Source organism: Ictidomys tridecemlineatus, chromosome 12 (assembly GCF_052094955.1).
Source record: "Ictidomys tridecemlineatus isolate mIctTri1 chromosome 12, mIctTri1.hap1, whole genome shotgun sequence".
Taxonomy (NCBI): Eukaryota; Metazoa; Chordata; class Mammalia; order Rodentia; family Sciuridae; genus Ictidomys; species Ictidomys tridecemlineatus.
Genome location: NC_135488.1, coordinates 59168653 through 59183888, shown reverse-complemented (window position 1 = coordinate 59183888; position 15236 = coordinate 59168653). Strand labels below are relative to the sequence as shown.

At 36.6% G+C, this 15236-nt stretch overlaps 1 protein-coding gene across 3 annotated transcripts in view; it reads right to left on the bottom strand.

Annotated features, from left to right (window-relative positions):
- The window catches only part of M1ap (meiosis 1 associated protein), a 96590-nt gene extending 88039 nt beyond the window's left edge, over window positions 1-8551 (bottom strand). For all 3 annotated transcript variants that reach the window (XM_005329387.5, XM_078028966.1, XM_040271024.2), the window contains exons 1-2: window positions 8449-8551; window positions 2970-3261 (exon numbers count right to left, since the gene is read on the bottom strand). In XM_005329387.5, coding sequence (XP_005329444.2) covers window positions 2970-3209 — 240 coding nt within the window. In that variant the 5' untranslated portion in view covers window positions 3210-3261; window positions 8449-8551. The remainder of the gene's footprint in view (window positions 1-2969; window positions 3262-8448) is intronic.
- Between the last annotated feature and the right edge of the window lie 6685 nt (window positions 8552-15236).

The window sequence follows — 15236 nt, the reverse complement described above, 5'->3', positions numbered from 1 at the left end:
GATTTTGAAAGATATTTGTTGGGTATAGAATTCTAGATTGACAGTATTTTCACTACTTTAAAGATGTTATTCTACTATCATTTATCTATCTATCTATCTATCTATTTATTTTGCAATATTGGGGATTGAATCGAGAAGTATTCTACTGCTGCCTATATCTCTAGCCTTTTGTATTTTTTAAGACAATTTTTCTAACTTGCCCAGGCTAGTCTCAAACTTGCCATCCTCCTGCCTCAGCCCTCCTGTATCACTGGGATTACAGGCACATGCCACGATACCCAGCTCTATTGTTTCCTTATTTAAATTGGTTCCATTAAGAAATCTTTTCTTGGCTAATCCAGGTCTGGGAATAAATATATAAAAACATGGGACAATCTTATCTTTCTAGAAAGCAAAAATGCTATCAAACACTATTAGGGTCTGGTTTAAAAACAAAATAAAAACAAAAACAAAAACAAAAAAAACCAAACAGTATCCAATGTGAAAATGTGAAGGAAATGTGGCTTCCCCTGGCCAAAGAAGGAACAGTTTAAGCATCAACAAGAACAATTATTGTAAAGGATTAAAAAATTATGTTGAAAAAAGAAAACTTTTCTTGCAGTTAACTTTATTTTACTCTATGTGATAATTAACACCTTATTTTTCTCATTGAAAGTAGAAATATAACCTTTCTGTTGTTTTTTTAAAGAAAGAAAAACAATATATATTGCTTATGCTTCTTGGGTTACAGCATTATAAAAGTATAATTTTTGTATTTTTCTGGTTCCTTTTAAGATTTTCTCCTTAACATAAGGTTATTATTATTATTATTTATGATGTGCCTTTGTGCAGTTTCCTTTATTTTCTATGCCTGGCATTTGCTGAGTTTCTTGGATCTGTGGTTTAAGTTTTTATCAGAATTGGATAAATTTTGGCCATTATTCAAATATTGTTCTAGTCCTCTGCACCTCTCTTTTAGAAACTCTAATTATGTGTGTATTATTAGACTCTTAAAGTGGTCCCAGAACTCACTGATGCACTATTTAATTTTAAAGTAAGTATTCTTTTCTTTCTGTGTTTCATTTTGAATAATTTCTATTATGTCTTTAAGTTCACTAGCTTTTTCTTTTGCAATGTCTTATCTGCCATTAACCCTATCATTATTTTCCATTCCAGAAGCTGTAGTTTTCACCTCTAAAAGTATGTCATGCAGTGTCTTGGAAGCTATTTTCATATAAATCACGTTTTGGTTATCTTAGGCAAGAGGGTAAATCTTATCCCTGTTATTCTGTCTAGGGTGGAACAGTATGGGTGGAAATGTGGAGGAAGTGATAGTATGTTATTTTTGATACCAGGACATAAAAGGTATCCTAGCTTCCTCTTTACTATACCTCTCCCCTCCCCCGCTTCTTCCCCCACTGTGATGCTGGAGATTGAAACCCAGGGCCTTGTGCATGTGAGTCAAGCATTCTATCAACTAAGCTATATTCCCAGTCCTATCCCTTTGTTGAATCAGTTGCTATAGGAGAAGCCAGCTGCCACAGAATGAAGACATTCAAATAGTTCTATGGAAAGATCCAACTGGTAAGGAAATAGGAACTTCTGCCAATAGCCATATTAATATTCCATCTTGGACCTGGATCCCCCAGCCTCAGCCAAGCCTCTGTATGACTAAAACCCAGGCTGACACCTTGATTACAACCAAGGAACTCCTAGCCTGAACCACCTTTTAGCTGCTTATGAATGCTTAACTCACAATAACCATGAGCTAATGTTTATTGCTTTAAGCCATTGTTTTGGTATAATTTGTTTCATAGAAATACACAACTAATAGAGGAACCAAATTTTATTCAAGTTGTAAAAAACATTGGTTGAATCCCTTAATTAATTTTATTCATTCCCCATCCCCAACTTAGCCTAAATAACAATGCACAGACAAAATCACTAGACTTGGCACTTGGAGCATTTATACTCAAAACGTTCCCTATGTGATTCATTTCGAAAAGCCCTAGCTTCTATGAGCCTAAGACACACCGAAGAAATAAGGATATGTTATATTTTTTAATACTGTAACCCAAGAAGCACAAAGCAATGTATATTGTTTTCCTTTCTTTAAAAAACCAATAGAAACATTATCTTTCTACTTTCAATAAGAGAAATAAGGCATTAATTAAAATGAGTTGATTCTAATCAGATATTAAACTAATAATGTAGCAACAGATTTATGAAATTCTTCCCTTAGGAATCTTGAAGAATAGAATTTATGTCCATTTGATAAATATATTAGCAGCAAGGCTACTTCAAGAAAGAAGATGCATAGAACCTCTAGATCTTAGAACCTCTTTCTCACCCCAGTGATTCTGAACTTTTTATGTAAGGAAAAAAAGGAAAAGTTGAATTTTGTTTAAGAATAGATAGTTGCTTGTGGGGGTGCTTTGTAAAACATTATCCATGGGTCAGCCAATGCTTTTTAAAACTCTATTGGGAGTTTTATCCAAAGAGAATTAAGAGTTTTGCCTGAGTAGAACATAAAGAAAGTATTTTTATGTTTTTGCACAGTTAGGGTTTTCTGAAAAATAAAGCTGGCCGCTGGGGTAAAGGACAAGTCTGTGAAGTTAAAGGGTGATTGAATAGACCCTTTAGCCTCAGAGACCTCTGAAGAGATTTAGAGACTTATTTCCTTATACATTCAGATTTCAAAGTGGGTGAAAGAAGTCAGTTGTTTATATTCAAAGTACAGTAAATGTCAAGGTTTTTCTCCTTCTCTCAAGAGTGGAGTGGGGCAATGTGTAGCCTAGTTCAACCTTAAATGTTAATAATTTGGAGAATTCTATGCAGGAGAAGCCCCCCATGTAGGCAAGATAAGAGACTAATAGTGCCACTGGAGGCTACTGGATAAGGGAAAAAGTGTGGCTTTTACTATTAAAAACTATGATCTCTGTTTCAAAAACCTCATATTTACTTTCAGGATAAAATAAATAAATACTCACCACAAAAGGAAGGATGCACTCATGTTGATTTTGTACCATGTATAAACTAAAGAGAGACATTCGACTGGGGCCCATCAAGCTGCAAGCTAAAGAAAAAAAGTTCTGCAGAGCCTCACAGAGGTTGGAGCAGATGTCAGCCCAGGTTGGTAAAGCAATGTGCACAATGAGAAGTCGAGGAGGTTGTTGGTTAGTCTGTGTGGCAGTAGAGGGCCCTTTACCAATAGCTCGCCCATGATGCATGGCAGCCAAACCAGGGGTAGAAGTGTAGCCACTATCTGGATATTCTGTATACCTATAAGGAAGGAAAGAAAAAACAACTAGTTTTCATAATGTTGAATTGGGTGCTCTGTTAAAACAAAGAATACTAGCTGAGAGGACTAAGTTCAGAAGGAGTCAAATTGGGTACTAAAGCTTTTCTAGGCTATCCTGTATTAATAGTACCCAAGGGATCTAGATGTTTAACTAATGTAAGCATGAGATGCTTAGAGTTGTTGAGTGGTAACAATATAGAAGTTATATACAATCTAACTTTAGTTTCAGAAAAAGCTATTGGCACTCATAAACTTTTTTTTCTTTATTAGTAGTTATTATATTGTATAGTAATTGGTTTGTATGACTGTCTCTCCCTTTATAATTTTCCCAAGGAAAACTTTGTCATGTTGACTTCATTCATTAGTACTGTATGTGTTTAGTACATAGTAATACTTCAAAATAAAAGTATAACCATATTTATTTCTCTTTTGGGTTTCTCTTGGGTTGTTCCTAACTCCTATAAGGTAAAATTTAAATTATCTTCAAGACCCTTCATGACTTGATTATTGACCTCACTGGAAGCTGTTTTTCACCTCAAGGTTTTCATTGAAATAATATCAAATATAACTTTGCTTTTGGGCATTTGTTCATGTTATTTGCTCTGCTTCCAATAACCTTGCTTTCCTTTTTTACTAGCTATTTACCCTAATTTTCAGACCTCAGATGAGGAAACAAGAACAAATGACAACAAGGAACCAATACCAGGAATAAGAAGGGTTATCATTACAAATGTTCAAACATGAAAAGGGGTAAAGGAGGACAGAATGAATAGCTTTATGCCAATAAATATTATAAATGAACACATTCTTAGAAAAAGGTATTTAACCAACACCAAATAAAAATGAAATTTTAAAACCTAAATTGTCTATAACTATTAAATAAATTTAATTGATAATCAAATATTGTCCTACAAATTAAGCCAAAAGTCAGATGGTTTTATGGATGAGCTCCATCAAACTCCCAAAGACCAAGAATTTCAATTTTAAACAAATTCTTTTGAGAATAGAAGTGGGAACTTCTCAATTAATCTTAGGAGGTTAGCATAATCTTTTGATACTGAAACCAGATAAAGATATTATAAGAAAAAAAGTAAGATAATTTCACGCTAAGATGTAAGCATCCTAAACAACAACAACAAAAAAAGAAAATTAAACTAGCAATGTATAAAAATAACACATCATGACCAAGGTGAGTTTATCTCAAAAGCATATCAATCACCGTAATTCATCACATTAAAAGAATAAGTGAGGAAAATGATATGATTATCTCAATAAATGCAGAAAAAGTCTTTCTTGAAACATAATGTTCATGCAAGAAAAAGATTCAAAAAGATTCATTCATCATGGTATATTCACATTATGAAACAAATGAACTACAGTTACATGCAACAAAGCTGAGGACTCTAAAAAACATAATATTGAATAAAAAGAAGACAATAACTAGGAATAGATGACAGGAATAATCTAATACAATGTTTATAAAAACCTAGAGCAGACACCATTCTTTCTCTTTCTTTGGTACGAGGAGTAAACCCCAGGCTTCATATGTTATACCCCCAGTCACAAACTCATTCTTAACAGTGATAGGTTGACAGCTTTCCCTATAAGAAAAAGAACCTACTACCATCACTTCTATTCAACACTGTAGTGAAGGTGGCAATAAAACAAAACAAATAAATAAAAGGTACTACAATGAAAGAAAATTTCATTGTTTGCAGATGATATGATTGTGTACAGAAAATCTAAAAGAATCCATAATTTCCCAAATTTTCCTCATTCTTTTTAAAATTTTAGTCTTAGATATCTGTTATTTTTAAAATATTAATTTACATGACATCTTTAAAAATTCATTGTTAATTTTTGGCTAATGTATAGAATTATAATTCATTTTTACATATTGACTTTGCATTTAACAACATTGCTGCTCTCATTAATTTATCCATAGATCTTTTTGGATTTTTTTGTTCACAATCACATAGTGTGTGAAAAATGATATGCATCAGGTTACATTAACAAAGTCAGATATTGGCAACATAAAGATTATACTAGACTTATTCACAATTACTGCAAACTATAAGCAACACAAATGTCAATCTACATTATGATGGTTATATCATGGTATATTCACATTATGAAACAAATGAACTACAGTTATATGCAACAATGCTGAGGACTCTAAAAAACATAATATTGAATAAAAAGAAGACAAATAATTTGTACACATAGCATGAGTCTACCTACGTAAATTTTACAAATAATAAAAATTAATTAGCCTGCCTAGGGATCATACATAGTGGCAAAACCATAAATAAAAGCAAGGAAACTATTATCACAAAAACTAGGATGGTGATTCTCTCTAGAAAGGAAGGAGGACATTATGACTAGAAGGGACAAAGGGATGTTCAGGGTTTTTTTTTTTTTTAGTAATATTCTATTTCTTGATCTTTATTGTGACTAATTATTAAACTATATGTACATGTTCTATGACACTTTTTTCTATTCCTTGTTTATCAATAAACATACTTCAAAAAGAACATTAGGACAATCATAAAAGAAACATAAAAAAAAGGTAGATAAAAGATTAAAATCGTCCACTGCTCTGGGAACTAAAATGTGTGTGTGAGTGTGTGAGAGTGTGTGTGTGTGTGTATATATTTTAATTTAAAATTTATATATTTAAATTTTAGCTCAACAATGCAAGGAAAATTAAAGTTTCTTTAAGAGAAAGATTGTTATGATAATTTTCAGAAACATTTTGGTATTTAGATGATCTGAGAATGCACCAATGTGTCTGTTTCTTGAAATGAATCTGTGAAGTAGTTTTCTTCATATTTCTTTCTTAGGCTTATGGAAGTCAGCATTCATTCAACTTTTTTTGGTGTATGTGGTGGTGCTAGGGATTGAACCCAGGTCCTTGTAGTATGCTAGGCAAGCACTCTAACAACTGAGCTATATCCTTAGCCTCAACTTCTTCTTCTTTTTTTTTTTTTATTGAGTTCTAATTATGTTCTGGCTACAGTTGAAAAAAGTAAATGAATGAATATGCTAATCTGTTGAAAGTATTCTTGAACCAGAAATCCAAATCAATGTGTAATATATTTACTAAGAAAACATACGCTAAAACTTATAAGTATCTCTTCACTTTATTTTTAAATTAAGTGCATGAGACCAATTTCTACATAGAATGCTGAACTTGAGACTGACAGGTTCACACAAATATAAACACATACGTCTTATTTAACTGTCCATCTTCCTTCACATCTGAAAACACTGTCATTTTAGGTATAGTTAGTCCTCAGTTTAAATAATTCCAGTATACAGACTTCAGTTACCATAGTGTAGACAATTAACATTAGTCCTCTATCAACACAGTTCAAATTTCAGTTGCTAAGGAATATTAATTATGAGTAATTATATAAAGTAAAAGTTGCATCTAGCTCTTTAGTCTACAAATTATTATGTAAGTAAAAGATGCACATAATGATCAGTGATCAATTATGTTACTTCTTTTAAAATTTCTCGGTCAATGGTCACTGCATATTTGCTATTCAGTTTATGCACAGTGGGTAATGCGTTACTTCCTTGACTCCTTGTGACAAGCCCACATAACATTGTATAAAAATCAATAACTGAAAGTGGATATTGGCCAACAAATATAAAAGTGAAGCAAAGAAACAAAAGTGGCAATGTTTGAAAGTGAAATCCAAAAATAGAACATAAATGGAATTACAGAAAAAAATAGCTGAATGTGTGAATGTTGACACTGCCACCTTTTCATAGACTCTAGGTATGTAGTGAGAGGAACTTAATGAAAGTGAATTTATCAACATAAATGAGGAAAGTGGTTGTGAAGAATGAAAATGCCATGGGCAAGAAAAGAACTTCATTATTAAAGGAAGTCTCAGGGGTAATTTTACAAAATGGAAAGCACAAAGGATAAAATATTGGAACTGATCCAAACTTGGAGTATCACACTGCCAAGGCATAGAAAAGATATGTGCTCTATCCTAAGTTATATAATGAGAAGCAAGCAAGCAAAGCACTTTTCAAACTATTGAGAAGTTTTTTGTTTTGTTTAAAAAAATACTTTAGTTCTTAGTGTTTGTTTTACAGTATGCAAAAATATACTTAGCAATGAGAGGTTTCAGTGTTTTGACGTTGTTTTCGAGGGTTAAGGAACAAATGTGCTTTTCCCCATGATTAAGATCTCTTTGCGGTTGCAGCTTGCAGTCATGTTTAGATGCCACACTAATGTGCAATAGGAGGACTGTCTTTAAATGTGGTAAGGGTATCCTTAAACATGATCATATACTGCATCTGAGCAGGATCTGACTTTATTGCTGACTGTATACTTCTTACTTTTGCCAAGAACACCCTCGGAATGGTTTAACCTGGAACTGTGCCTGAACCAAAAGTCAAGTTACTCCACTACTAAAAACCCTTCAGTGATTTCCAGCTACACTTGGAACAAAATCCAAAATCCTTACCTTGGCCCTAGAGTTGTACTTGTGTCTTTTGCCCACTCTCCAGAACATCTCCAGCCCACCCCCAGGTGTCTTTCAGATCCACAAAGGCTTTCAGCTTCCACCTGCGGCTCACAGGCAGGAGCTCTCATGCCCTCCGCATTAAACGGCCTCTACCTTTTGTTTGTTTGTTTGTTTTTTGTAGCCCTTAGGATACTTTACACGGAATAAATGATTCAATGGTTCTTCCTCCCACAGGGTTCCATTAAAACTTTCATGGGGCTGGGGATGTAGCTCAGTTGTAGAGCGCTGATCTAGCATGCGCCGGGCCCTGTGTTCCATTCCAGCAAAAAATTTCTGGGCCTCAGTTAGGCACTTTTCTCTTCACGTTCCCCTTCCTCCATTAAAAAAAAAAATCGATTTTAGTGGACCCTAAAAACGTCAAGTCTTCCCCTATTATGAGAAAAAAAATCAAAACGTTTTCTTTGACTTTAAGGATTCATTGTTTTCTTCTGACCAAAGACATTAAAAATTTCTCAAGGCCCCACAGGCCTGCAGTTTCTGCCTAAGGGAGCCTCAGGCTTCAGCTCTGTCAGGACTGCGCTGCGAACACCTGCCAGAGGGCGGGTAGGCGCTGTCTTCCCTCCGCGAGGTTCTAGATTCCTTCTCCCGCCCAGAGGCGCAGATAAAGCCGGGCCCCATTACCTGGCCGTCGGGATCCCAAGCAAAGGCACTTGGCCTCGGGCGCCCCCTTCAGCCTGTAGCAGGGCGGGGTCGAGGCCTGGTCTGAAAGGGCGGAAGCTGTGAGGGGCGGAGCAGGACCTGGGCGGGGCGGAGCAGGACCTGGGCGGGGCGGAACCTGGGCGGGGCGGGGCCGGCTGGGGCAGCTTCACGTTTTCCTCAAAGCGCCTCAGCTCATGGTCTCCAGTCCTCAGGCCCACTGTGAGTAGTCCTGGTTTAGCCTTTAGGTAGAGTTTTGTATCTGTGTTGGAAATTATGTCCTAAACCTGAGCCTCCTTCTTCCTCCCATGGAACCTGCTAGTAGCATCGTTCACTCACTCAGTCATTATTTTATTCAATGAATATTTATGGCGAGCACATTGTACCAGATATTGTGCAAAGATTGGGGTACAATAAGTACATAAAAGCCCTCTCAATCCCCTTACGAAAGAGCTTAATCTACCCTCAGGCCGCTCTTTTTAGTCTTTTCGAACCACTCCTTTCCAAGAGGCTGCCCCTTTACTCGGATTCATTGTCACTTACTTGAAGTTAATTCCTACAGCCCCTTCAACACACTTCAGATGGGCTAGGATAGCACCCTGACCTTATTGGCTGTTTGGTCTGGGACTCGAACTCTGGTGGAATAAATATTCTCCTCTGAATTAGTCCACTGGAAAGAAAAAGAAATTCCAGTACCAAATCAGAAATGAACAGTTTCTCTCATTATTCTTCTCTGCCTCTGTTACCAGAGATGCAAGTGAGGTAGTGTTATGGTGTGAAATGATCAATATAATCAATAAGTCATAGATATAGGGTATATAGGTATAAGGCAAGATAGAATAGATAATCAATAAGCAATAGACATAGATTAAAGACTATAGGAATAAGGTAAGATAACATAGATAAGCGATAGTAAGACATAAGTTCATCAGGAATAAGCCTAAGTAATAATAGAAAAATCATGTAACTATAAAACATAGGATTTAAGCCATAGAATAAGTCAGTGTGTCAGTATAGTTATAAATAACTATAAGCAAGTGGGTTAATATATAGATAAGGTTAGATTAACATAGCAACTTGATCTTGTAGACTTGCATAGGTTAAAAGACATAGGGTTTATAGATATTAGTAAGATGACAGATAAAAATGTGTGTGTAGGCCACAAGATAACTGCAGTAAAAAGTAGGCATCAAATAAGTTACTAGTACTGACTGTGCAAAGCAATTGCTCTGGTAGAAACTCATTAGTCACTTGCAACAATTCCACTTTACTGAGATTATGGGACTAGGGTAACTGTAGTCATTTGAGTAAAAAGATGTGACTATAGAAACTCCATCTTAGTTTCTTTGTTACTGTCCCTGTGAAGAGAGAACTGCATGACCCATTTCTAGGAAACAGAAACTAAAGCTGTTTTCTTATTTAAAAATTTGTCTTTCTGTACTTTGTACCCCACAAATTGTACCCTACTCAGGATGGTCGTGGTGAGCTACATCTTGGGTTTGACTGCCCTAGTGGGTCTACATGACTTTGAAGTAGATTCTCGCCCCACCAACCCCTGCCCAAATTCAGGATATGACTGTCTAGCACCTGCTTGAACCCCAGGACTGTGGTCAACTGAACTGCAAAGCTAATGCTTTTTTAGCTTCTGTTTATTGCTTGCTTGCTGACTGGAAAATTCTAGTCCTGCCTAGAGCCCACAGATCCCTCTTATTAATGTTTTAATTTCTGTGATTGGCTAGTGTTCTTATATTCTCCTTAGATGGACCAGGAAGCTGCTGTCCTCCCACAAAGCTTGAGTCTCTATGGTGGGTGACAGTCCCTGGTAAATAAAGCTCTATTTGATTTGAAATTCAGACTTTTAGTGCTTTCTGGAGCAGCTCCCCATAACAGTAGCAATGCAGGTAAGGTGAAGCAATGTTTTAATGAGTGGCTCAGGAAAGGTTTCAATAGGAAAAGAGTCACCTGCCTGTGTTTTAGTTCCACTAGACCATTTTGCCTCTCTTACCAGCTCCTCAGAATAAAATCAGAAATATTTAATACAAGTATCCTTTTTAAAACCCTGCAGTCTGATATATAATAGAATCCCTGTGTTTTAATTTAAAGGGTAACTTATCTATAGCTCTTCTTACCCATGTATTCTAGATTAGTTTTCCTGTCTCCAATTTCCAGATTATCTTTTCCACTTGATGTCAGAATCATTCTTGTAAAAAGATTTTACTCATGTCACTTTTTGCTTAAAAAACATTTTTGTTTCCTTTTTGGTTACAAGGTCCATTATAAGTGAGCCTAGCTACTTTATCAGACTCAACCTTAACACCAGACTAACTTGAAAACATACCACCCATTGCTCTCAGCTCTACCACGCGGCCTGCACAGTGGTTTCATTAATGAGGTTCTAGGCATAAAGTTAGTTGATATATATATATATATATATCAATTGTTCCCCATAGCCTTCAGTCTGCTTTTCCTAGGAACAGAGAAGAAAACTCAGGATTCCTACTTGTTTATTAAATAATTTATTGTTTATTAAATAATTTCTTTCTATTGGATCCTCTCCCATACAAGCACCTAGAGAAACTTCTACCACGCGGCCTGCGCAGTGGTTTCATTAATGAGGTTCTAGGCATAAAGTTAGTTAGAAGAGATCGAAATAAAAACACAGACTCAATTACCTTATTTCTATTGCTAGGTCTGAGACGGCTCCCCTCTGGTTCCCTCCTCCAACCGCCCAGCAGTGCAGCAGGGATTACTCAGGGCTAGCAGGAGAGAGAAAGCGAGCATGATGGGGATCAGCCTTTTATTGGGGAACAAGAGAATCAGGGGAGAATTCCATCCAATGAAGGTTGAGGGGGGGCTGCACTCCAAGGTCAGGGTCAGTGATTGGGTCCCTGGGGTCAGTGGTCAGGCACACCCCCACACGGATGGGCTCTCTCATCAGGAAAGGGTCCGGAAAACTTCGACTTTTGCCAAAGTGCCTCAGGCCCTTAACGGGAGTCGCTCAATCACGTGTTAGAATGGCTTCCCACACTCAGCTACAATAACTTTTTTCCCTTTACCCTCTATTCATCTGGAACAGGATTTATTGAAAAAATGTGCAAAGAATTGTGCCAAGTGTGGGAGAATATTACATAATTCCTTGAAGAATTATTCTCTGAGGGTAACCAACTGTAATGCCATATGAAAGTGCTTAGACACTTAAAGTACAAGGAGGGTTACTGACTAGCGGATTGATTGCAGCCTTAGAAATCTACTGCCATATTGCCCAGAGACTTCTCTTCCCACAGGGTGCTCTCAGCCAATGATGGAGTATGATAGGGATAAAGCAGACCTGTTCCTGGAAAACAGAATTCTTCTAGCAGTCAACTCTGACTCCACATGTACTTAACAGCCTTGTCTGAACATTCTTAGTCTTTCTTTTTCCTTGGGAGTCAAACTCTTCCATCACAGTGTGACCTCTCTCCTGTCCTTTCCTGACCCTTTCCACATTTTTCTCTCAGGTGTTTCTTCTAATAAAATCCTTATACCATTAATCTTATCTGCTTTTTGGAGAAACAAAACTAACATTTAAATATTTAAGCAATTTAATAAGCACTGAGAGAGGTATTAAGCAAATTGTCACCAAATATTTGCTGACTTTCGAGTATATATCAGGTACTGGTGGGCTCTGAAAATATAATTGTTTCTGTCTTCCTGGACTTAGTCTATGGGGAACAGACCAGTACTTAGGCAATGACAATGTGGCATTATATGTGTGACAGCAGAGAAAACACAAGTTATGGGAGCACATAGGATGGTATACACTTGAAGAATTGGGGTAAACTTCCTGGAAAAGGGGATTATCATTTCAAGTGATGAACAAAAGTAAATGTGAGCTAGCCAAGCAAGGGGCACAGAGAGCATTCCATTTGGAAGGAATTCTGAGCAAATGAAGAAGCTCAGCCAGTGTGGGATATAGTTTTGTGGAGAGGAGTGGTAAAGATGAAGCAGGAGAGGTATGCAAAAGGCCAGAACAGGTAAGATCTTGTGGATCATATTAAGGATTTTGGATTTTATCCCATGGCAAATGCAAGGTAGAGTGGATGGATTCAACTAAGTGTGTAAGAAAAAGAGTGACATGACCTGATTTGTGTAATGGACAGAACACTTACCTGCCCCAGGGGAAAGGATTGAGTGCTGAAGTTGGGGTGATGGTAACTGGGCATGGGTCAAGACTGGAGTAGAAAATAGCTCAGGCAAAAGAACATACTGACTTGGATTAGAGATTGTTAAAGAGGATGCTGAGATGTAGGTAGAAATAGTTAGGAGTTAAAATAAACAGGCTTGGAGATTGGATGGATTAGGAGGAATCCAGAATGACAGGGCCTAAAACATAGTAGGCATTCAATGAATATTTATTGAATAAATGAATGCAAAATCCCTGGTTGAAAAGATAATGGTGCTAAGTCAAAAGATAAAGAACATTGATTCCACCATCCACCCAGTTACCCTAGTTTGAATGGGGTGATGATGACAGTCCCAATTTGAACATGTTGAAATCAAGATGCCTGTGTTAAAATGAGTGGAAATGTCCACAGATAGTGGATGTATGTGTCAACATCTGAAGAGAAAAATATGGCCTGGAAATAAAGATTTAGGAAGTTGGTAGTAATTAAATTAGTATGAATGAGACTACCTAGAACAGTGAAAAGTAGGGATCACAATTTGTTGATGAGTATTAAAAATCAATTTAGTGGACTGCAACCAGCAATTTAAGAAATGGAATAGAATAAAATGCAACACAATAGAAAACACTAGAATTTAGTTCCTGATGGAAAACATGATGGAAGTATGATTTTGTGAAAAATTCATTTCAGTAATGTTATGAATGTATATACTTAAATGTGATTAGGTTGCAATATAAAATGAACTTTTGTGTGTTGCTATAAAATTTGAAAAAAAAAGATTTTTGGAAAAAAATAAAAAGACTGAAAAATCAACACCTAACTCATTGTCAAAAAAGGAACTAAGTCCTCTAATAGATTGTTGTAGAGCACCTAAAGAGAGGTATATACTGGTGCCAGAGGAAGAAACTCAAGGAAGGTCCCCATGTGTTAAGGTTTGCATTAGGAAAGGTTTCAGAAAGATCTACGGTACTAATCTTAAGAATATGATTTTTTAGAATAAGCAATTTGCATTCAAGAACTATGTCTTATATCTCTAGTACCTATCAAAATGTTTACTACATAATAGACCCTCAAACTTTCAAATGAATAAACTAAAACTTGTGCTTTATGAAGATTATTCTGACAGCAATCTGGAAGGGGAGAGAATGGAGAAAAGGTTGTTTTTTACTTTTCACAAGTTTTAGTTTATTTTTAATTGATACATAATTGTTCAAGTTTGTGGGGGTGTAATGTGGTGTTTTGACATATGTATACAGTGTATAATGATCAAATCAGAGCAAATAGTATCTTAAAATGAAACTATTTCACAGTCCAGGTGAATGATGATGAAGTCCTAAATGATAAATGATAATGGAAGGAAAAGGACAGATTTATTTATAATCAGAATTACCAAGATATGGGGCTGCATACATATGGGTGTGGTAGCCAGTCTCCATGGCTGAAATCCTCATATTCACCCTTGTAAAGTCCCCCTCCCATGGTACATCAGGGGTGATCTGTGTGACCAACTGAATATGGCAGAAGCGATCACATATTAATTACTTCTGAGGCTAAGTCATAAAATACAGTGTGGCTTTTTTTCTTGCTTTTTTTGATCACTTGTTTTGAGGAAGCCATCTCATGTTGTGAGGACATTCAAGCAAACCCACAAAATCTATGTGAAGAACAACTGCCAACATCCAGCACCAATTTGCCAAGCATGGAAGTAAGCCATCTTGGAAGTGGATCTCCAGCCCCAGTGAAGCCTTTAAATGACTGCAGCCCCATCTGCAGAGATAAATATTTGTTTTTGTTTAAAGCTACCAAATCCTGAAAGTGAATTTGTTACATTTGTTATGCAGCCTAGATAACTAATACAAAGGGGATGAAAGGAGGAAGCAATAAATACTATAAATTAGAGGCTATAAGTTAAAGACTAAGTGCTTGAAGGAGGAACTGGGATTAGGATGTAGGGGATAGTAAGTTATGGTCAGGACTTGTATTTGCCTTGTATGTAGGATATCCAAGTGAGCAGTTTTTGTCCCTCAATCTCAAAGTTCTACTCGTTTTTGAAGGCTCAGTTCAAATGTCACCTCTTCTGTAAAAACCTTTCTGCTTTTCTCTGGCAAAAAAAAAATCTACATCCCCTTTGGGGCACCTTACTACAGCAAACATGCATAATTTTGTATTGCAATTACCTATTTTCCGTAGTTTGTTTACATTTGGGAGCTCCATTACGACCCTGAGCTAGTTAAGGATAAGGACTGTGATTTTTAGTGTTTTTTTTTTTTTTGTGTGTGTGTGTGTGTGTGTGTGTATCTCTGTGTTGGTGATTGTGTAATAATTCTGAGAAACTTGATGGTTGTATCCATTTACCCACGTATTTTCCCTGCAGTTATGGACATTTGGGTTTGTGGAGTGACTGGAGCAAACTCGCTACCGGAGGTCCTGAAGTGACACCTCCAGCCTGCTTCAGAGGTAGAATTCCCACCTATACCTGGGTCTGGCTTCACCTCTGCCTGGGATGAACCTCTCCTTCTCAGTCCCTCCTGTACTCAATTCTGATTGGCTGGAGAAAGGAAAACGGCCCGACATTGGTTCCTTTTAGATGGGCGGAGCCGGGCTGGGTTT